The sequence below is a fragment of the Penicillium hordei genome, assembly GCF_028827395.1.
Source record: "Penicillium hordei strain IBT 12815 chromosome Unknown utg000002l_segment0_segment0, whole genome shotgun sequence".
NCBI lineage: Eukaryota > Fungi > Ascomycota > Eurotiomycetes > Eurotiales > Aspergillaceae > Penicillium > Penicillium hordei.
The window spans coordinates 1,308,436-1,330,851 of NW_026623143.1; the positions used below are offsets into that span (position 1 = coordinate 1,308,436).

The 22,416-nt window shown below is 50.3% G+C and overlaps 8 protein-coding genes across 8 annotated transcripts; 4 read left to right on the plus strand and 4 right to left on the minus strand.

Annotated features, from left to right (window-relative positions):
* Positions 1-558: 558 nt before the first annotated feature.
* Positions 559-1,839, plus strand: N7537_003788 (zinc-dependent alcohol dehydrogenase; the record flags this gene model as incomplete). Its single annotated transcript, XM_056894846.1, has 4 exons — positions 559-683; positions 736-784; positions 847-1,003; positions 1,067-1,839. The coding sequence occupies 4 exons, from the start codon at positions 559-561 to the stop codon at positions 1,837-1,839; spliced, it is 1,104 nt and encodes a 367-aa protein (XP_056754594.1).
* A 1,344-nt stretch (positions 1,840-3,183) lies between these two features.
* Positions 3,184-4,533, minus strand: N7537_003789 (uncharacterized protein; the record flags this gene model as incomplete). The annotated part of the gene is made up of 1 exon (XM_056894847.1): positions 3,184-4,533. The coding sequence occupies one exon, from the start codon at positions 4,531-4,533 to the stop codon at positions 3,184-3,186; it is 1,350 nt and encodes a 449-aa protein (XP_056754595.1).
* A 1,592-nt stretch (positions 4,534-6,125) lies between these two features.
* On the minus strand, positions 6,126-7,634 carry N7537_003790 (uncharacterized protein; the record flags this gene model as incomplete). The annotated part of the gene is made up of 2 exons (XM_056894848.1): positions 6,126-7,136; positions 7,218-7,634. The coding sequence occupies 2 exons, from the start codon at positions 7,632-7,634 to the stop codon at positions 6,126-6,128; spliced, it is 1,428 nt and encodes a 475-aa protein (XP_056754596.1).
* A 2,671-nt stretch (positions 7,635-10,305) lies between these two features.
* N7537_003791 (uncharacterized protein) lies at positions 10,306-13,743 on the minus strand (the record flags this gene model as incomplete). Its single annotated transcript, XM_056894849.1, has 2 exons — positions 10,306-13,428; positions 13,537-13,743. The coding sequence occupies 2 exons, from the start codon at positions 13,741-13,743 to the stop codon at positions 10,306-10,308; spliced, it is 3,330 nt and encodes a 1,109-aa protein (XP_056754597.1).
* Positions 13,744-14,554: 811 nt separating this feature from the next.
* N7537_003792 (uncharacterized protein) lies at positions 14,555-17,366 on the plus strand (the record flags this gene model as incomplete). Its single annotated transcript, XM_056894850.1, has 2 exons — positions 14,555-15,631; positions 15,861-17,366. 2 exons carry the CDS (start codon positions 14,555-14,557, stop codon positions 17,364-17,366), a joined length of 2,583 nt encoding a protein of 860 aa, XP_056754598.1.
* Positions 17,367-17,768: 402 nt separating this feature from the next.
* N7537_003793 (aldo/keto reductase) lies at positions 17,769-19,215 on the plus strand (the record flags this gene model as incomplete). The annotated part of the gene is made up of 5 exons (XM_056894851.1): positions 17,769-17,887; positions 17,967-18,053; positions 18,124-18,346; positions 18,426-18,564; positions 18,635-19,215. The coding sequence occupies 5 exons, from the start codon at positions 17,769-17,771 to the stop codon at positions 19,213-19,215; spliced, it is 1,149 nt and encodes a 382-aa protein (XP_056754599.1).
* A 297-nt stretch (positions 19,216-19,512) lies between these two features.
* On the minus strand, positions 19,513-21,085 carry N7537_003794 (mitochondrial 37S ribosomal protein mS29; the record flags this gene model as incomplete). The annotated part of the gene is made up of 2 exons (XM_056894852.1): positions 19,513-20,375; positions 20,440-21,085. 2 exons carry the CDS (start codon positions 21,083-21,085, stop codon positions 19,513-19,515), a joined length of 1,509 nt encoding a protein of 502 aa, XP_056754600.1.
* Positions 21,086-21,310: 225 nt separating this feature from the next.
* On the plus strand, positions 21,311-22,106 carry N7537_003795 (ribosome biogenesis protein RRS1; the record flags this gene model as incomplete). Its single annotated transcript, XM_056894853.1, has 2 exons — positions 21,311-21,417; positions 21,500-22,106. The coding sequence occupies exons 1-2, from the start codon at positions 21,359-21,361 to the stop codon at positions 22,104-22,106; spliced, it is 666 nt and encodes a 221-aa protein (XP_056754601.1). The 5' UTR covers positions 21,311-21,358.
* Between the last annotated feature and the right edge of the window lie 310 nt (positions 22,107-22,416).

The window sequence follows — 22,416 nt, forward strand, 5'->3', positions numbered from 1 at the left end:
CCAACCCGGAAAGGGGAGATCATATAAAATCTATGTGATCATCTATAAGAGGACCTTGGGGGTTTTTCGATGTATATAAAAAGCCCTGTCAACCCTCGACCTCTCTATTTTTCCTCTACAATATACTCCTCTGACTCTAATGTTTATTCTAACAATAGATGCAATTAATAATGACTGTATGCAGCTGAATGGAACCGAGGTCCTTCTAGGACTCCGCATCTCACCCCTCAATTCATCCGGACACAAAGGAACATATCATATTACTATAACGCATGGATGAATAATCAGCTTCCTCGGCATGCACAGCGTGTATCCGGGTACAAGCTGCATTAACCAACGTGTGTAAATGATCCGTCGATCCGAAAGCAAACCCCGCAATTCGTTGATGCAGTTCTCCTCTTTTAAGTACTTGGCGCGATAAGTCATAATCTACTTAAGAATCATTCCAGCGTTCAATGAAGCGTTTTCTCTAGATATATCTCCATCGAAACCCCCAATTGATATTAACTTCACAATTATACCGACCTCCTTTCTATCTATCACCAGCAGTCAGTTAATATGGCCGCTCCTGAGATCCCCGCCAAGCAGAAGGCCGTCGTCTACGACCAGCCTGGGACGGTTTCGACAAAGGTTGTGGAATTAGATGTCCCAGAGCCAGGTACCGGCGAGGTTTTGATTAATCTGTACGCCTTATTTCTCGCAATTTCGATCCTAGAATTGCACTGACAACATTAGAACACATTCGGGCGTGTGTCATTCGGACTTCAGTATCATGACCAACAAAGTACGTGCACATCCAAGTCTCTTTATCCATGGATGTTGCGAGCACTAACTAATACCCGCAAGTGGAGCGCGTTCCCAAACCCAACTCAGCCAGGCCAAGTCGGCGGCCACGAAGGTATCGGTAAGATAGTCAAGCTCGGTGCAGGCACCGAATCCTCAAACCTGAAGATCGGGGATCGAGTCGGCGTCAAATGGATTTCCAGCGCATGTGGGCACTGCCGTATGTATACGCTTTACTCTCATCAACAACCAAGACCTCGGACCTAACACCATGCTTATCCAGAACCCTGCCAGGCCAGCGCCGACGGGCTGTGCTTCAACCAGAAAGTCTCCGGCTACTACACCCCAGGAACATTCCAACAATACACACTAGGACCCGCAAACTACGTAACCCCCATCCCAGACGGTCTGGACTCCGCCGCAGCAGCACCACTCCTCTGCGCCGGTGTAACCGTATATTCCGCGCTGAAGCGCAGCAAGGCGCGGCCCGGACAGTGGGTCGTGATCTCCGGCGCCGGCGGCGGCCTAGGCCACCTCGCAGTGCAGCTTGCGAGCCGGGGAATGGGCCTACGGGTAATCGGTATCGACCACGGCAGCAAAGAGGGACTAGTTAAGGAATCTGGGGCGGAGCATTTCGTGGACATCACGCAATTCCCGAGGGACGATAATGGCGCCGCGCTGACGAAGCATGTTCATTCGCTGGCGGATGGACTGGGCGCTCATGCGGCGATTGTCTGTACGGCTGTGAATGCGGCGTATGCGCAGGCGCTGCCGTTGCTGCGTTTCAATGGTACGCTTGTTTGCGTGGGCATGCCGGAAAATGCCCCGCAGGCTATTGCAACTGCGTTCCCGCTTTCGATGGTTGGCAAGCAATGGACTATTACAGGGTCGGCGGTTGGGAGTCGGAAGGAGGCTATTGAGACTATGGAGTTTGCTGCGAGGGGTGTTATTAAAGTGCATTATCGGACTGAGAAAATGGATGCTTTGACTGGAGTGTTCAAGGAGATTGAGGAGGGGAAGCTGCAGGGTCGGGTTGTATTGGATCTTTCTGGGTGAATGCTGTGTATATAGGATATTGAATCTAACTTTATCTGCGACCATGAACCTTTTGTATATTTGGTAAAAAGATCCATAACCAGTTAACCAGGATGTGATATTACTGTTGGGATATATATATCTCCTTTGGCTAGCTACCACATTCGAGCTACCATATTTCGGACCAATTGAATAACTTATTCCCATCGAAAACACTGACAACAATTTACATTCCATCAACTGTTTTTTCAACCAAGAAAATGCAAAAAAAGGCAAAAAGAAACATTTTTGATTGGAGGAATTTAAAAAACGCAAAAAAAAAGAATTGACCGACGCAGGGATCGAACCTGCAATCTCTTGATTCGTAGTCAAGCGCCTTGCCATTGGGCCAGCCGGCCAGGGTTATTGAGAAGGTTGGCCAAAATGTGTATTATAAGCCAAAACAACTGCCTGGGCATATGCTTCACCCTAACTTATACGAATCAAGAAAGAACAATCTCCAAATAAGAGTAATTAGCCGTTACAACCTGACTTATCTGGCTCAAAATAATACGAGGGAGGCAATATGTAGGATAATACGCCTGCATCTTTTAAGATGTCTCTTTTTATGCGAAATGTTGAGGCGGATCCTTGTTAGGCTTCCACAGGCTATTTATTTCAATTTATCTGTAGAGAATAACAGACTACTCCTTCTCTCTTCTCCTTTTTCAAAATTTTTTTCCTTCGCGAGGAGGGAGTCTTTTCGGTGTGTTTATGGCATGCTTCGGATTGGCTAATACAATTTACGTTCATAGTCATGAAACATCGAAACATATCCCCAGGAGAATCCACCACAGAGTTTACATTAGGAATTCCTGCCTTAACACCGGTCACACTCCGCGGAAAACGAGAGTTACGCAGAGTATCGGACGACTCGATCATGGTGCGCCATAGACAAAACCTGTTACTAGGAATGATAGTGGACTTTCTGTGATTGAGCGAATGAGTGAAATAAAAGGAATACCGCCGAAGAAAGGCAGGGAGAGTATAGTTAAACAGAGACAAAGTGATTATCGAATCAAAACGCCGTATTGATTTGTTCTTATTTCATAATATAGACCATCCGATGACTATTCAATGATCTTGCTTGGAAAATTTAAGAACCAAATAAAAATAGAGTATTTGTTTTGAATTTGAATTTGCGTAAAATCAACGGCATCATCAAGCAATGTTAGCAGCAAGCCAGGTGCAAAGAGCTATGCAAACTCCCAAGAGCTGAGCTTCTATCAAAGAGAAAAGACAAACGTTCCACCTCGAAGCACCAAATCCACCCAGATAAAATGCACCATAGCGATTATTGTTTACCATTCATCCGAATTATTGCAGTTAGATTTTGCTTTCTTCCATCCCGGGCAGTCTCAATGATCGTATACGACCCATTATCTCCAAATCGTCCCCAGAGACCTCATGCTGATCACTCTGAGCTGCCACAGAACCAGGCTGTGGACTCAGAGAAGTGCAAGTGCACTCAATCGACACCGTACGCTCGTAGTCATTAGTACAGTGCTGAGAAGCGATAGGCACGCCTCCAGTCGGCACCACAGGCTCATAGTACCCAAGCCGGTACCGAGAAGCGATAGACCCCTGTCTAGCTCGTGAACGAAGTTGAGCGCAATCGTTCCCATAGTTCCTCGACTCAGAATGGTTGGGGGTTTTAATGCAGTCCCGTGAAGTGACGGATTCCGGTGAATGAGGCTGAGCGCAACAATCCCCATAGATTCTCGACTCGAAATTGTCAGGGGTTTTAATCCACGCTAGGAAAGTGGCAGCTGTCGGCTCCAGCATAGTCGGTGAACGTGGTTGAACGTATACATCCCTATAGTTTCTCGACTCAGAATGGTCAGGGTTCTTAATCCAGCCCAGAGAAGTGGTAGACTCCCGTCTAGCTGGCGAACGAGGCTGAGTGCAATCATCTTCATTCCTCGGTTCAATATGGTCGGAGTGTTCAATCCAGTGCTGGGAAGTGATAGATTTCCGCCTTGCTGGTGAACGAGACTGAGAGTATACATCCCCAAAGTTCGACTCAACACGCTCGTGGGTTTGAATCCAGTGCTGCGAAGTAAGAGGCAACCAGTTCCCGGAGATATCTCCCGCTCTCTCCACACAATCCCAAAAGACATCCTGCCTTCGAGCAGAACCAGAAAGATACACATCGCAGTCTGTGAACAGGGAATTCCACAGTTTGAATAGCGCTTGTATATCCGGCTTATTAGCCAGTTCCTGTATACGCTCCCACCTTGGCTGCAGATCTTCTAGGCGAGATTTCTTGAACTTAACAGATAGAACAGTCATCTGCTCCAGCGGCGTTTCCGCATGTTTAATGTGACTGAAGTGTTCGTAATCGACATGGTTTTCGATAAGTTCAAAGATGACCTGCAGTTTTGTTTGAATGTTTTCGTATGCGCGCATCTGCTTCCAGTATTGGTCCACGATCGAGGATAGCTCGATGAAGTCATCCTCTCCAAGGTCAACGATGGATTTTGCTTCGGGTCGGACTGTGGAAATGTGTGGTTTATCGGGTTCGTGGAGCTCGGAGTAGTATTCACCTGGGGAATCGGGGTTGCAGTACTTCCAGACTCCTTCTTTCCGGGCGTGCTTCTCGATCTCATTCTTCCATGATTTCCAGTTGCTGCGGGTGAGTATCTCGGGGCCTTCTAGATCTCGCCGCATGCTCATTTTTGGCCTGAATATTTTCTTGATGATGGGTTATTTTTTTGTAGTTGGTTTGTAGATGTTAGAAAAGTAAACAGGGTGCACTGAACTGGAGTGCTGGTCTAATAGTGAGTCAATTACCGAAATAGGTGTCGGAGGTCATCCATAGATCGAGGTTTAATACGTCATTTCAAACCTTTGGATGGATATGCGCATATCCGATAAACCTCGTCGTTCTCTTCAATGTTTCCTTTTACGGACAATTTCTTAATAATAGTCGGCGATTTATGCGGCCTCTTTCCTTGACTACGTAGTTCAATAACCTGACCCATTTGACTTAAGATGATATAAAGGACATTATAATTAAGATAGCACCACATTGTCATTTTTTGGATGTTATCACCCATTATTAGTGCTGTAGCTTACATAGACAGATCCCTGTACAATCAAGATGCACAGCACCCCTGCGGCAGGCGTCCACCTACATACAACATACACCGGAACAAGCCCACCCCATAAGCTAAACACAGCACTAAGCAAACTAGCCCCAAAGGATCCAAAGTCACGGCCGTGTGCACGGCTCAATATTGACTTTCACGGCCTAAACTCGGCTTAAATCGAATAATAAGTACATAATCCTAATCGCACACCTAAGCATCAATCCCAGTCTATAACGTGGGAAAAAAAAACGTGGTATGGCAATATCCACTTTTGATTGTTCACGTGGAATCCTTTGTCCTCATAAACTCCTAATATATAGTACAGTTTGTAGCATGTATGCCTAATCTTGTGATTAGGACACCATATTTCCCCGGCACATTATTGGTGAGTGTTATCGAACTTAACTTGTGCATTGGGCGTGGATTGAGGGGCGGATTTGAAATTAAGATGCCGCGTGGTCCCGATAGTTATATTCGTACCCAAAATGTTAGTACGGAGTATTACTCCGTAGATACATAGATCATCGGATGTGCGAAGCGATCGGACGGATATGGAGCTCAAGATCTACATTTGGAATTATGTGTCCATGGATGGCCCCCCGTCTTGATCTCGGCATTATATTTTGGTCTTGCTGATTCGTGTATTTGTTGGGCGTCCAAAAAAGGAGGAAAACCACGAAATCAAAGAGACATTTCCAAATTGTGGGTGACCCACAGCCTACCGAGCATCAGTTCCATGGTTCAACGTCATGAATTGGGTTAGCTCATCTCTGTCCACATGGCGGTGATACCCGGCTTACAGGGCCGTACCATGGACGTGGAAACCCAAAGCCGTAGTGTTGGGTTTGGGAATGACGACCCGTTAATCATGGGACTTGTATTTTGCTTTTTACGTGGTCATAGATATTGTTGATTCCAGTGGATTTGAAAACTTTATCCGTGCTGCCTGTGATAGTGATTGTATATGATAATGACTATGGCAAATATCAACAGTAGCAGCTCTTATGATCGTAAATAGTTAACGAATGACATGACATGGCTGCGAAGCAAAATAGAACTGGAGCGATTCGTCGCTGATGAAACGTAAAGACACGATGCAGCGGGGTATTGCAATGAATGAACACGATGGCCTCCTAGAACAAGATAACATATGTATAAAAAAAGATCGAGAACAATTCAACGGGTTCGTTTAGAGTATCCCCCAGAATTGCCATTCCCAGTCGCCGGTCGCTTTTGTCCCGATCCCATAGCAGCGGCAGCGGCAGATTCAGCGATACGGATCAACGATCCTAGATGGAGAAGATATGGCTTTGGGGCACGGTTGACTTCGATCTTGCGGAGGATGTCGCGCAGCCGGTTGGCGCATTGGTGAAGGTCCACCGGCGGCAGGGAATCAAGCGCGTGAAGGACAAAGTGCCGCGCGTCTGTTTCGGAGTCTGTTTCGACCGACCCGATGAGCAAGTGGTATAGATTGCGCTGGTCCTCGTCTTCGCCGTGGAAGGACTGCCGGCCCAGGGGATTTCCTTCGAGGGGATCATTATTGCGAGCCACGACTGACTCCAGGAGAGACACGAGGGCTTCGGCGGCGCCTTCCGAGCCGTGGGGGGCACGCGCTGCGATGTTGACTTCAATCCGGGACACAGAACGCTGGAGCTGTGTGACGACATCGTTGACCTCTACGCCCAGTCCTGGGATCACGGGGTCCGCAGGTAACTCGCCGGTTGTGCAGTATCTGTCGAAGTCGTTGAGTAGTCGGCGTGAATGTTCTTGTACTTTGTCGAAGTAGATGGCCGCACACGCGCCTGCTGGCATCGCTTTGCAGAGGCTGTTAAAAACCCCGTCGTCGTGCATTGCAAGCCGGAACATCGTCGCTTCGAAATCTCCCTGAACCACGCATTCCTCTGCCGTTCGTGCTTGCTCGGTTGTCTCTGTCAAGTCCCGGCGGGTGTCTTCTGGGAGGTTGCGGTTGAATGCAGAGAAGATGTCCCGGACCTTTTCTGTCCGCGTCATCCCATCCTCCTCCTCCCGTAGGTACTGCCACTTGAGCTGCGTTGCGACTGACATTAGATTACCCTTTAGGAGGTCCTCAATGCGAGGGAGGCGGTCCGGACGTCCGTCTGGAGTTAGTGACACCTCCGTCGACCGAGGCGTCGGGAGGAAGCAGCCGTGCAGTTGGTCGACGAGCCACTATTCAGGCGATGAGGGGTTAGTATTATCGGTTCAAGCCTTTTAGCTTTCAAGCTTCCTTTCCCAAAAGGCTATACTTACAAAGATGTGCTGGCAAGCCCCGCTTGGTCGATCCTGGAAGACGGCGCAAGTGCAGGTAGATGAGTCCGCGCCAATGTGCACCTGTGGCCGATCCGACAGCTGGAAGTCATAGCCGGCGGGAGTAGAGCGACAGTTGATGACATCAAAACGGCCGGTCAAACCCACAAAGGCCCTGGCTTCAGACTCGGAATCTAGTTGGCTGAGGTCATAGGTAATGCCGGACGTGGCGAGGACGGAGGCGCTATTCGATTCGGACTGTTCGACTCCGCTGCTTTCTTCATCGTCATCCTCGTCCTCCTCTTCTCCATTACTGGAGCTTTCCTCTGAAGAGCTATCGTCCTCCCCACGATCACTGTCGTTGGAAGTGTCCGACCGCCCCGCGCGGGCCGCTCTAGCAGGCAGGACTGTATCTGGCATGTTTCGACCAATAGACAGCCTGTGAAATTGCCCTGTTGGAGCGGACATGGCGAAAAGAAAAGGGAGAAGACAAGCTCCCCTTAAGGAAATCAAAGAGGGGCTACAGATTGCGAAGAACAGACGTATTTCCCACACGGTGGACTTTCGTAGACTCACAGAGTTCTTCCGACCCATGGACGGAAGCGGGTACACTGAACCATGGAACGGGCTTCCCTGGCGCCCGCTTTAAATAATCAGGGGCCATTGAAGACACACACTATGCTTTTCATGCTTTTGTCCTCATTCCACCTGCGCAAAATAATTGCAACTTTCACGAGTGGGGGCGTTGGGTCTTTGGATTTTGCAAGGGGGGGTTTTTTTTAACCCCCAACAGCGCGTAGTGAAAGGTGAGTGCTTAGGTAGCAAAGAGGGGGAAATTTGGAGGCTCAATTAGAGGTGCCGCAGGAGAGAAAGGAAGGGGTGATGTCTCAACAAGGCTGCGCCGTTTAATCCTACCTAGCACCATCTCATGGGATCAGCATCATCGCGCAGCGCACAGACATCCACTAATGGGGGATCCTGTGGAAAGATCTGGGGCTTAGTGGCTGGCAACCAAGAACAGATTGTGAACCCGAGGATGGCTACGGCGGTCTCCGCGGACACAGGGCCATGTCTCGTAAAGATGCTGCGCTGTTTTTGTCTGAGAGCAATACATGCGACTGGAAAGAATGTAAATAGAATCAACAGAAAGTTAAAATCTTGGTATGTGTATGTAGATCCCCGAGAGTCGCAAGTTGGCTGATTCTACAGTTGGCCAATGCAAAACCTGCATATCGTACTCGCATGTGTAGACGCTGTTGGCGAGCTCGATATTGAGCTTGATGCAGCGCATGGACGATGCCGCCGAAGCTGGGGAGATAACGAGTATAGGGGGACACTGTACTCCCAATACGGTACAAGATAAACCCAGCCCATACCTCACAACGTAGAGGCGCAAGCTGTGATCGCCGCCCGAGCAACCGAAAGCAAATTGGAAATTGTTTCGAAGCTCCAGAACAGCATGACTCGGACCCGCCACCTGGAAAAGTTCCTTTTTCTTGACAATGATTGCACCGTTGTATTTTCCGTGGTGGGGAATTACTAGGATGGATGCCATGGCTCCCGGATAGGTCGGGCACCCGAGGCTCTCTTTTCTCCAGTTGCCACACGGCCAGTCCACGCGACAACCATGCCTCAAAAGGAAAACAAAGAAAGCGCGCTAAAACCCCTGTTCATCAACGTGGGTTGAATGTGACAAACCATTCCAAATGAGGGCTTCTTGGCGGACATGGCGGGAACCCCGATGAGAATTCCGATGCTCCAGTCCCCCAATGATGGCGAGCGCAGCCGAGCATAGGCAAGAGGTATACGCCGCAATGTCCTTATTTCTCCGGTACCATATGATGTCTCCAGGATCATCAAAGATGCGTTGGTGATAGCAAGGGTCTGCCTTGCATATCGCGCAGAGAAACCATCAATCATTGGAAAGTGGATCACCGAAGTGTAACCGAACAAGACATGTTAAGTGGTTCAAAAGTCCTGCGCAGGATACTATATTGTCTGCGGCGTTCTTTCGGCCCCAAGTTGTCCGGGGATCGATATCCATCGTATAGTGCGAGGGCGCAGCGAATCCGAGCGCGACGCACAGGGAATTGTGCGGCACAGCAAGACCCGCGACCCGCCATATTGGGTATTGGGTTTGGAGGTAATCCTCTATCCCTGCAAGTTGATGCGGCCCAAGCACCGTGGCATCTCGAGACAGGCCTGTTGAGCTGCGGCAGGCACTTTTGACTGCGCAATACCGTTGATCGGCAGCAATTGGCGTTTAGCTCAATGGCTTGGCTATCGCCTGCCAATCACCACCCCTCGGCGCCTAAAAATTGTGCCCGGCTCTGCGCTGCGGTCAGTTTCACACAAGACGTAGGTGATGGCTTACTTCCTTAAGCATGGTTCTTGAGGGTTCGAAGATATCGTCTGTGCGCTGTTTTTCCCCCTTCCTGCACGTAGAATCACTTGACTGAATTTGGCCCCTGCCCATGACGCAGCCACAGTGGCGCGAATGGGAAAGCAACATCAGCATACCCTCAGAATGTATCGGAGCCTTACGGGTCTTCTGGGAAGGGAAAAAAGGTATGATTTCAACCATCAGGTTTATCATCAAAGTCGTCTAGTGAACTCTGGAGGTAGTTAAGACAGAATACTATGGTGCTGATGTTTATAGCTAACAAGACAACCCTGGAAGATCAGAGTGCTAAGAGAAAAGAATCTTCCTGTAACATCGGGAAAAAGACTCCGTCAAATTTGGTTTGATTCGAACTAGGCGTAACTTCGAAATCCATACACTCTTGTTTAAAATATTTTATCAACTGGATTACTGTGAAGAAATTAGACAAGAATAAGGGCCCACATAGTAAGAATTGGCTGTAATCTAAATGTGCGAGACAAAATGATCAAAATAGGCAATTTAGCCTAATCTTCATTTAACTAGTAGATTGCATAAAGTGGGTATCAACTCGGAAAATACGTAGTTGCAGAAACACAAAGTGGAAAACTGCACAGGACAAAAGAGAAAAGGGTATATTATTGAAACGCAAGGAAATTCGTTGCAATTCGTCGCGTCATGGATGTTCCGTTCGGCCTGCTTCCAACCCGGTCAATGGTGGCTCCTGGCAGCGTTGCGCTGCTTGGCTGCCTCTAGCGCTCTGAGAAGCCTCTGTTTATGTTCTATGTCTTCATCTGTGCTTTGGCTCATGGGCGCTGGGCTAGCAGATGAACCTGGGCTAGTAGTCGAAGGACGAAGGCTTAGAGGTAGAGGAGGCACTTCACCAGATGGGCTCGTTGGGAAAGGGCCTTGGACTGGAGATACCGGGGCAGCGGCTTGTGGGTCACTGTGTAAGCCATGGAGAAGGCGTTGAATTGTTGCCTCGATCTGCAAAGGCCCCTTTTGAATGCTCTGCAACTTTGAATTCAGCTCATCCTGGATTTTCTCATCCTCTTTTTTCTTCTCATCCCCCAGCCGGTGGAAAATATCCGTATCTGAGTTGGCATATCGCGCTTCGGCCACGGAGACTCCATAGTCTGCGTCGTTTAGGGCCATATCCGCAACCCCAGCGCTGCGGATGATGGCCTCCGAATCGGCTCGGAGGGACGCAGCAAAGGTTGCTGCAGATTTGAGAATCTGCTCAATCTCAGAATCCGGTAGACCAGAGGCTCGGAGGGTGGCGGTATCTAGCCGGGCTGCTTTCGAGGCAACCTCGTCTAGGAGGGTCTGATTTATACCTAGCCCGTTCAGGATTGCGTCGTCGAATGAATCCATGAGTCGGTTGGCTCGGTCATCACGATCCTTGCACGCTTCTAGAATGTTTCGCCGTTCCATCCGGTCAAATTCTCCGTCTAGCTTTTGCAGACCAGCTATATCACCCATGACCACAAGTGGTCGCCGCTCAGCCCTCTTCCGTCGTCGCTCACAATCAAGGGCCATCTCAAGCCGTTTCTGGAATCGGATCTCAAGCTTGTTATGAATGTCGTTAACCATTTTCATGGTCACGGATGGGCTGCCTCGCTCACTTGGTAAGCCTTTGCCCTGTTGGTCACGGTCGAGTTGACTGAGAGCAGAGTCGTAGGACTTGCGAAGCGCCGAAATTTCATTTTTCAGGCCTTCGTCTAAGGGGTTGAAGACATGTGTCATGAAATCGTCTACTTCGTGTCGTTCCTCCTCTAATTGGACCCGAGCCTCGGTTTGCCGAAAGTCTTCTTCCAAGGTATTGATGTCTGCATACCCAATCTCTTTCCCATTGAAAAGATCATCGATGTGCTGCTCAGATTCATCCTGACGAGCCACGCGCTCCTGTTCCAGCCTTTGCCGTCTAACTCTCGCTGTTTCTTCCCATTGACCAACGGTCCGTCCGATGTATGACAAGTCATCAGGGAATTTTTCGAGTTCTTCCCGAGTCGTGATGTGGCAAGAGCTTTCAGAGTGTTTGTCCAAGGGTGTCCATACTATGGTGCGTAACTCTTCCACGAGGCCCTGCGGTCGGCCTTGGCGGAGAGTTTCTGGCAGCAATGGAAGCGGCGGAGATTTTTGCTCAGCCGGTTTAGAATAAGCGACGCTCTTGTGACGGATTAGGCCCAGGAAGGTCTCATCGGTTTCATTCTGAGCCAAAGCAAGTGCAGTGTTTGACCTCGATCGAGATGTAGGTGTCGGCGCGTTTGACATGACTCGCCCGCTGACAGCAGCTTGCCGCAGATCGGAGTAGGCTTGATAGGCCGGGCGAGCAAAAGTGAGGTTGTCCGAGCCTCGCTGAGGACCCTCCGTATACTGGAATGGCGTGTATATGGGCCGCGGGGGGTTCGTAGTCAGGGGCTCCAAGGCTTGCTTCTGCGTATCTGCCGATATGAGCGATAAGGGTCTTGAGAGACTGGATTCTGTGCCCGAGAGCACAGTAGATAAACTAGGAACGAATTGCGAGACTCGTTGCGCTTGCTTAGCGAGCAGAGGCCGACCGCCTGAGCTGTACTCACTGCGAACATCATCGAGATCTTCATCCCCTGTCGCTGTTGCCTCCGAGAGGGGTGGGGTTTCTTCTGACGCAACGGGTATCAGTCCAGACTCAACAGGTGGTTCGCTTTTGCTGGAAATAGATAGCGGTTGAGGTGGAGCAGGGTCCGGAGCTCGCGGAGTCAGCGGTTTACTTTCAGGCTCATGCTCAATATTATAAAGAATCTCCCGGAGCTTGGTCTCTTTGGCCATGAAGGCCGTGAAAATCTTATATCGTTCTTCATCCAAGTCGGCCACTGCCTCCTTACGTAGCATGGCGACGTATCTTTCCAACGATGATTTAGACCAGGGGTCCAGATCTTCGAAGGGGTCTTGGCTTTTCGGCGTAGCCGCCCTTCTGGGTCCTTCGACCATTCGGGCAGGGTTATTTGAGTTTGATCGCATGTGGTCGAAGTAAGACGAGCTGGTTTGCGCTGATTGTGAGCGCTCTACTGGGCTATTGTGATAGAATGCGCCAGGCTGGCCCTGATTTTCCGGTTGAACGGGTTTATGTGCAGGCGATAATGGACGGACCCATGCATCTATTACATTGTCGATGCTTTCTGAGCGTCCACCCGTAGACAAGGCAGAGTTGGTGGTGTCCACGCGAACCATTGGAGGCGGTGTTGGTATTCCATGTGTCGTGCATGGACTGACGGGTGAATTTGAGCTAACGCGTCCCGACTGTGTCGCACCAGAGATGGTACTTGAAAGCGTCTCATTTGTATCTGTTCTCGGGCGAGCGAGCATGTCAGACTCGCTTCCCACAAACGCATTGGGAACATCGACCGGGAGGCTTGATGGTGGTTGAAACCCTTCGTGATGCAGAGGGGGCGTTCTGCGAGGTGGGAACCACGCTGCGTCATCGAAGTGTCCAGGGGTTGGTCCAAGGTGCTCCCAATCCGATGGTGTTCCAGGGCCAAGAGCCGATGCGCCGACAGGTGTAGTATTTGTATTGAGGATAGGCGCAGGACGGAATTCGTAGGATCCAGTCATCGCAGCCGGTCCTGCACCTTGTGCGAGCAGTGGAGGTCGCCCCACCTGATCGCATTGCAGGGTTGGTACATGTTGCGTGCCTTGTGGGATCTTTGGGGGCGGTTGTGGAACACCGGGTGTTGTTGGTGTATATGGAGGTGGGGGCGGAGGGGTTTGCGTGCCGTGAAAAGGAGTTGCGACAGATGGATGCGGCTGAGATTGCCCATAGGCATATCGTTGCTCATTAGTACTTGAAGGTCGGGGCTATGCAACTGTTAGTTGTTTATATTTGACATTCCAACGTCGAACTTGCCGGCAACGGGGGACCAGAGCTCTGGTTGAACCGCACTCCCCACGTGGTTGTATCCGCACCACTCGGTGATGGTAGTCTCTGTGGATTTGAAATCGGTCCATATGTGGCCGGCGAATATGGAGCAGCTGGTGAATATTGAGCAACTGGGGGGCGTGGAGGAGGGGGGGAGGAGGAGGTCCTGGCTGCGACGCCTGCGCGGGGAGACGCGGAGGGAGTCGCCATTCTGGCTGTGGGGGGGGATCGGGACGATTCGACTGTCCGTGCATAGTAAGATGAATCGGATCACTTTAGGGAGTTTAGAAAGACATGGGAATCTTTTAAAAGTCCAGTTCAAAAGTGTCGAAGGATTCCTCCAGGCTCCAACTATGTTGGGGGTTGGGTCAGCACGGTTCACCCCCACGAGACTCCCAGTGCAACTTCCCAACTACAACATACAACGTACTACTCCGTACCCGTTGGGCATATATATACATGTATGTACTGGTACCGATGCATCGAAGGCTGATCCAAGGTTTAGCATTGCAAGCCTTCGAGCAAATTCCATAGGCCATGGTTCGCGTTTCATCCTTTGTTTTGCCATTCTTCTATACCCCAAGGCTGTTTCCCACTGAAAGGTAGAGTGGATTTCAAGAACCTCCGACGGTCCCGATCTCTCTGCTCATTGCATATTAGTGTTGATAGGAAGTTAGCCAAGGGATCTATCTGCTGGCTTTCATTGTCGTAGAAGCAAGTTCATTTGGAAATTACGCATGTTTTTCGCTGTTCTTTGTTGAACTATAACTCAAGTCAACTGCGTTCATCTCCAAAAATAAACCACCATGATCTTATCCTTTCTTTGTCCTCCGGGAATCTTTGCTATGCGGATTTCTTTCAGTCGGATTTCTTTCAGTCGTGGCCTACGACAAGTATGTGAGCTAATTTAACATTTATACTCTCATGCCAACCCCATGGGTCCGTGTCGGCCTCTCAGTCTCATGAGATCTGAGGAAACCGAAATCCCGAGACCTGGCATACTCTTTCCTTCATATAGCCATCCTTACAACTGTTTTCCATTGCTTGATACAGCAAGATACCAAGATGGATCCGAGGCAACGACTATACGAAGTCTACCCAGGTGGAGACATCGTCCACCCACCCCCGTTTCCAAAGCGGCCAGATCTCTTTAATCGAGCGCCACTAGCCCCAGCGTTGACCGAAGACGACGCATTTCTTGCCCGCCGATTTTGGCAGCAGCCCGATGAGTCCCTCGGACGTGCATGGAAGGCACATCCCCATCGACCTTATACACGAGCAACCGAAGAAAAACGATCGGTAATGCATGCGTTGGCTCACAATGTCTATGAGCACCTGATGAGCAATCCACTTCTGCCTATTTCTCGCGAGGATGCACGAGTCAGATTCACAGCGGAGGGCTTGGACGAGACCTATAATGGCGTGCAGGGGCTAGACGCAATGGAACAAAAAGTATTCATACACGGCCTCAACGTCAGAGACCCGGATCTTTGGACGAAAGATGCACTCACAGACGAACTGACATCAAGGGGTTTAAGCACAGACGGGAGAAAAATAGACCTTCAACGTCGTCTATGGGAATACGAATGTGATGAGCGCTTTGGGGTCTCGAGACAAAGCAACCTGAGTCACTGGGGTATTCATCGTGAGCCAAGGCCTGTAATGAGCCCTGCTACGAGAACAGATATGTCTGCACTTGAAATGTACACTGCAGCAATTAAACTGAGCCCATACAACCCAACTTACTGGAACAGCCGCGCGTACTGCCATTATCTGCTGGGCCATTTTGATCTCGCCATTGGAGACGCCTATCGCGGAGAACTTCTCTGCGAAGTGTTGACGACAGCAACCCAAAGGAACAAACGCCCTGGGATGTATACCAGAGTTTGGGACGCCATTCAGCAGCACTTGATGGTAGAATTGAAGATCAAAGGAGTCCCAATGACAAGGGAAGTTCTGCAAATGAGGAAGGTAAATGGTATCAACTATTTCATTCCAACTCTGAGAAACGCCCTTCACAGTATCACTAGTCTTAGCCTTGCAGCACTGAATTGTTGGGATGATTTCGACGACCACATGCAGGGTCAACTCCAAAGACCACTACCATACCGCGACGTATCAGTCCCCAAAAAGCGGATGACAGTGAGCGCCCCCGTGAGAGCGGAGATCGAACACAGGAGAGAATCCCTCGGCGCTTCATCCATCCCTTTATGGGCATGAATGGAGCCGAGGATGGATCTCAGGCGCCGATAAATATCCATACGACCAAGCGGACGTGAGACGCGAAGCACCACATTTCATCAATGCATTTAATGCAAACATTTTCACAGTTAATGCTAGTGTCGGGACGTCTTCCAAACGGACATGTCAGGTACAACCAACACTCACAAAGGACAATTCCTTCAATGGGTTGGGAGTCTTCGCCACTGCAAACATCAAAGCAGGAACCCTGATTCACTACGAGGAACCCGTTATTCGCGGAAATCTCATACCCAACAGGCTCCTTGATGATGAAAGCGAAGAGCCCCTCCACGCCCCACGATGTGACAACTGTCAAACGGCGATTGACCCAGACGAGGTTCGGCATATCGGGGACAACTGGGACTCCATTCATAATCTGGCACCCCTTCCGGGATGGGGACACCCGCCTACTTGTGCGTGTCTTGACATGATGTGTAAATGTGCGGATGTCGGATACTTCAGAGCTACGAGGGGCGCTCTGCTATTCTGTTCTTCCAACAATGTAATATCAGACGGCGTGGCTCCCCATTGCTTGGCTATTGCGCGCGAGACATACCATTTCCAAGAATTCTGTGGCCTAGATTGGGGCTGGTTGCACGACGCAATGCGACCTAATAAAGTGGCGTGGGGGGGATCGCAGTATTTCACTCACACAAATGAACGCCACGGGACCGTTTTGAGTCTACTCTTGAAGAGCGTGCTCGAACTCACGCTCCACCGCCGCCAAGAGGACCCTAATCTTCTCGCGCATGAAATTAACGAACTCCTCATTCTTGAGGCAGGTACTGACACGAACGAGCCGTGGAGAGAGAGCTGGTTCCCTTTTACTCTGGCTGGTAATATCCAGATACCTTTCGATATCCTCTTCAATCTTGGAGTGGATATCTTCAGCGACCTTTCATTCGACACTTGGATTATTCAGACCGTGCTACGGAAGTTGCTGGTCAATGCTGTGCCCTGGGAACATGTACGGCGAGATGCAAACCCAACATTCAATGACTGGGATGGTCCCAAGCCGGTGCTACACCCAACCCTACAGTCTAGAATGAAAGACAGACTTGAAGACCTCTCGGCAATGGAGCCATCATTTGGGAACTTCTACCTCTTCCCTGGATTAAGCATGTTCAATCATTCCTGTCGCCCTTTTGAAAACGCACTGTGGGGATACGACAAAAAGGTCCCCAACCGCGTAGTCATCTGGGCGAACAAAGATATCAAAGCTGGAGAAGAGATTAGAATTCCGTATCAACGTTATAGGATCGCTGATGCTGTCGGTGAAGATGTCGAACTCAATATCCATGCCGTGCAGTTGTTTGGAAAGAATTGCGGGTGTCCCAGATGCCAAGGCAGAGGGCTTGTTCCTCCTGTTGATAATGGAAAGGCCAAATCCGTGTCCGGTAGTGAGGCTGTTCAGGACGATGGGGCTGTTGATTGGACACCAGGGCCTGTGATGATTCCTCCAAAGCAGGAAAATTGGCGTGGTGTTCTCGGAGAGGACGATTCTGAGCTTGATGAATATATGAAAGAGTATCGGGAGATTGTGGATGATATATACGACCAATATTACGATATCGATGACCCGGAATCCCAGGAGGACGATGAGAAGGAGGATGAGGGGGGCGCATTATGGGGATGAGGCCAATGATGGTGAGGCTAACGATAATGAGACCGAGGATGTTACGGCTAGGGATGGGGCTGGGGATGGCCCGGCCCTGTATTGCGGATTCTGAGCTTTAATATAACAAGAACTAACGACTCTATTTACTTGAATATGTGAATAAGTAAAAATGTCGCATATACTGTACCCCAACGGAGTTAACCCTGAACTGTCCCCAAACCCAGATTTGGCCGGACTTAGGAGTTAAAGAGGTCATACTACATGTACATATACTAACTACATATCACAGCTTGGAGACATCTATCCTACATAGATTATTAACACATTTAACCCCGCATATGGTGTGCTATAAAAGCCCCCTTCTACATCCTCCCAATCCTCATTTTTACACCAAATCAGCTTCAATCCTCAATTCTGACCATGTTTTCCCGAGCTCCCACCCCCAAGTCCTACCTCGGCCGCTACCGCCTGTTGGCACCCACCGCTGGTGTTAAGGTGAGCCCACTATGCCTAGGTGCCATGAACTTCGGTGATGGCTGGTACGTGAAATACCTACTTATAAATACATATCAATGGATATCCCAAATGTCAATTATAGAGTAACTAACACCGAAATAGGAAAGACCGTCTTGGGGAATGCAACAAAGAGACCTCTTTCCAGATTCTGGATACATACTATGAGAATGGAGGCAATTTCATCGATACGTATGTATAGCATCAATCAGTCACTCTTATAATATTCCCCACTGAGCCCAGCCACTAACAAACACCAAAGAGCAAATAACTACCAAGCGGAAGAATCCGAAAAATGGCTCGGCGAGTGGATGGAAGTCCGCGGCGTGCGCGACCAAATCGTCCTCGCGACAAAGTATACCTCGCCCTACCGTATACACAACCAGTCTGAGATTCAAGCCAACTTCATCGGCAATAATGCCAAGAGCTTGAAGCTGTCTGTTGATGCAAGTTTGAAGAAATTGAAGACGGATTATATTGATCTGGTACGTGGCTGTGGCTGCCCGCTTCTTTGGGCTTACTTCTCCGGATATTCTTGCTAACAAATACCCTCCGAATAAATAGCTCTATGTCCACTGGTGGGATTTCAGCACTTCCATCGAGGAGGTAATGACCTCACTCAACCAGCTAGTCTTATCCGGGAAGGTGCTTTACTTGGGTATCAGTGATACACCAGCGTGGATCGTAGCCAAGGCGAACCAATGTAAGTTTTACTTTTACAGATAGCTATACCACACCGCTACCCCCATTCAAGTCATTAACCAAAATCACAGACGCACGCGATCACGGTCTCCGCCCCTTCTCTGTGTATCAAGGCAAATGGAACGCGGCAACACGCGATTTTGAGCGGGACATAATCCCCATGGCCGCATCCGAAGGCATGGGCCTCGCACCCTGGGGCTCACTCGGCAGCGGCGCATTCAAAACAACCGCGCAGCGGGAAGAGATCGTGCAGAGCGGGAATCCTGGACGACAGAATCCAGTCACTGAACGGGACATTGCTGTGTCGAGAGTGTTGGAGGTTGTGGCAGAGCGACATGGGACTGCGTTGACCAGCGTTGCGTTGGCGTATGTGATGCGCAAGGCGCCGTATGTGGTGCCGATTGTGGGTGGGCGGAAGGTTGAGCATTTGTTGAGTAATATTGAGGGGCTTGGGGTTGATTTGTCGGACGAGGATCTGACGGAGATTGAAGCGGCTTATGAGTTTGATATTGGGTTCCCGATGAACTTTTTATTCCGGGGGGATGATGTGGTTAAGGAGGCGCATCCGGGGAATTCGGTTTTGAATATTGGGGGTAAGTTTGATTATCCTGATTTGGTGCGTGGGCCTAGGCCGAAGAAGTTGGATGCTTGAGGGCATTGGATTCAAAGTCGAGCCCTGAATGGTGCTCTTTGGATTAGTATTTCATTAGTCGTGGAAGAGACCAACCCAATGACACAATCATGAAATGCCAAATAAAAGGATATAAAACTTTTCCAAAAACAAATCCATTATATGCATACAGACACAAGCGGACCAAGTGAGATTTGTAAAATACATGGGCAAAGAACACACAAGGAAAACCCCAGGATCCGATATACAGTAGTAAACGTGAAAGACAAATTTGAAAGCCGGGGATAAGACAAGAGAAAGAAATGCAAGATGGAACCCTTATTTCGAGACGGAAGCAGTGGCGCGAACACGGCGGCCGAACTTCTCCAGTTCGCCGATGATACCGCCGCCAGACAAGCTCCACTTCTCGCTCACCCACTGGTCATTGATGATCTCACGCAGCAAGCCGCTGCGAGCAAAGTACTCCATGAAACCACGAGCCTCATCGCGAGTTAGACCGCCCAGTGTCTGCAACTCGAGTGGGCTGACAGCCTTCTCTGCGGGCTGGAACAGCTCCAGGACGCGAGGATCAGCATCGCTGTAGGCTGGTAGTTGCGGGTATTCCGGCGATGAGGCGCTGATACCGGCCTGGCGGGCGGCCAGGCGGTCCAGGGCAATTTTGAGAGCCGTGGGGTTGGGGTTGTTCGAGAATGAGGTGGCGTAAAGAAGGAGACCGCCGTTCTTCAGGGAATCGCCTTCCTTCAGCAATGAGAGGAAGTGGTGGACGAAGGCGAGGTCGTGGGCGTGAATTGGCTTATATTCCGCGGAGCGGTAGGCACTCTCGGTCATCCAATGGGCCAGACCGTCCACGGCAACAAGCATAGGAGGACGGGGCTTGAAGTCCTTCTCCAATCCTTCAGCAGGGGCAGTAGCAGTAAGCTCGGTCCAAAGAGCCTGGAATACGCGCCAGGAGACGGCAGGATCATTGAAGCCAAGCTTGGCGAGGTCTTCGAGGGTGGAGGAAGGCTTCAGCATCTTCAGAGCCGGGTGCTTCTGGGAGACCTTCAGGCTAGCGAGGAGTTCCCGGTTGGCCTCGACAGTGCGAGTCAACAAAGCCGAGGTCGCACTAGGCTGGACATACTGCAGCGGGTTGCTACCTTCAATGGCGGCGTAGGCGGTGTCACCGGACACAAGCTCTCGGGCTGCAAGATTGACAGGTCAGTAGTTGCAAAGTTGAAATACACACCGGCAGATAGTCACACTTACCATCGGGAATAGTGACCACAGCCCACTTCTTCAAGAAACCCATGGCCATAGCCTGCAGCAGGTGCACGGTCTTGCCAGACCCCTTCATACCGGTAACAATTTTCTTGACAACCTTGCCCTTCTGGGCCTCATCGCCCTCCCCGGAGATATGCTCAAACAAACGACCCATCTCAATGGTATCACGTCGGAGGACCGTTCCAGGTCGGCGGAATATCGACCAGCCTTGCTTAGGCTTGAAGGCTTGCACTGCTCTCAATTGATCGATCATCGGTACAGGCAACCCCAGAACGGTACCACGGAGACGGGAGTCCACCATAGTCTCCGGAGACAGCTCCAGCATACCCTCAATCTCAAGGGCATTAGGGTTGCTCAGGACAATGCGTTTCCGCAAGGCCTTGCGCTCACCCACGGCCGGGGGACGGCCGCCGCGATCAGCAACCTTCTTCTTCTTCCTTCTCAAGCTGGTTGACTGTCTGTGCTTCACTACAGTCAAGCTGTTTCCCTTCTTCTTGGCCGGCTGGGCATAGTGCACGGCGGTGGAGTGGAAGGGGGCGCTCGAAATCCGGGGCGTTGCGGACGGCGGGAGTAGTGCTCGCGGTGTCGGGCGAAGCCTCGATAGGCAATTCCAGCACCATGAGGAGGCCATTGTTGTCAGAAACACCGGCGCGGCCAGTGAGGGGACAACCCGTGCTGAGATGGAGAGGTGGGTGGGAATTGAGTTGAGAAAACAACAGCAGTTAACACTTCGGTCAATAATTTGATGCGAAATCCGCCCGCCCTGAGAAAGGAAAGGCGGTCGGGATGCCTTAGTCATGGCAGAAAAGTAGAAGCGGCTGTATCTGATAACCAACTTTTTTTTTCTTCGGGCTGATACCAACCTTTGAATATCAACAGTCTACCAATACTTACTAGTATCGCTATGTCTGATACCGAGATGGCCAACTCCGCGCCTGCGGCTGGTTCCAAGACCGAGAGACTGTAAGAATCCCTCTTCCCGAACCGGATACACGACCAAAAAAAGAAAATGAAGAAAAATATAGAAACTAACATCTCAATCAAGGCCCATCACCGTCTCAAAGCCCACTCCCTACACATTCGACCTGGGCCACCTGCTCGTCAACGACCCCAATCCCCTGGAGCTCCCCGCGGACCAGAAACTGAACGACTCGCTGAAAGCCACAGCCCGTGATGGCGTCCAGGTCCTCCTCAACCAGCTCCTGACAACCTGCGAGATCAAGACCTCCGTCTCTGACGGCGTGCTTCTCACCCTGCCAGAGCCTAATATCCACCTCCCTCGCCACAAGCCGCTTCCCGTCCCCAAGGCACCCACGAAATGGGAGTTGTTCGCCCGCAAGAAGGGTATCGGCAAGTTCAGCCAGAAGCCCGGTGCTGCTGGCCAGGACAAGGAGCGCCGCAAGAAGCTCACCTACGACGAGGCTTCCGGCGAGTGGGTACCACGCTGGGGTTACAAGGGCAAGAACAAGGACGACGAGAACCAATGGCTTGTTGAGGTTGATGAGAAGAAGTGGAAGAAGGAGGCTGAGGCCAATGCTGAGGGCGGTAACATTCGCGGTATCTCGCGGACCGAGCGCAAGGAACGCATTAAGCGTAATGAGCGTAAGCAACGCTCGAATGAGAAGCGGTCGAACCCTGCTCGTGCGAAATGAGAGGCGGTCGTTGATTGACCTGGTTTTTATCGGGTTCTTTTGTGCTCTTTTCTTTTCTTGTCACGCTTATGTTATGGCCTCTGGCCTTTTCCTGTCTTGATTCTTTTTACATCTCTGGCGTTGGGGTTGGGAGTCGAATGGGATTCTTCATATATTGTGGACATACCGTGATTCACTAAAAGCACTCTTGTTGCATCTATCGATGGCCTTTACTCGATGGTTCGATGGCATTGATTTATCTGTGTGAGGCTACGGGGATTATTGTAGCAGAAGTGATCTTACTCGAACTGAAAAGTGCAAATTTAAGGAA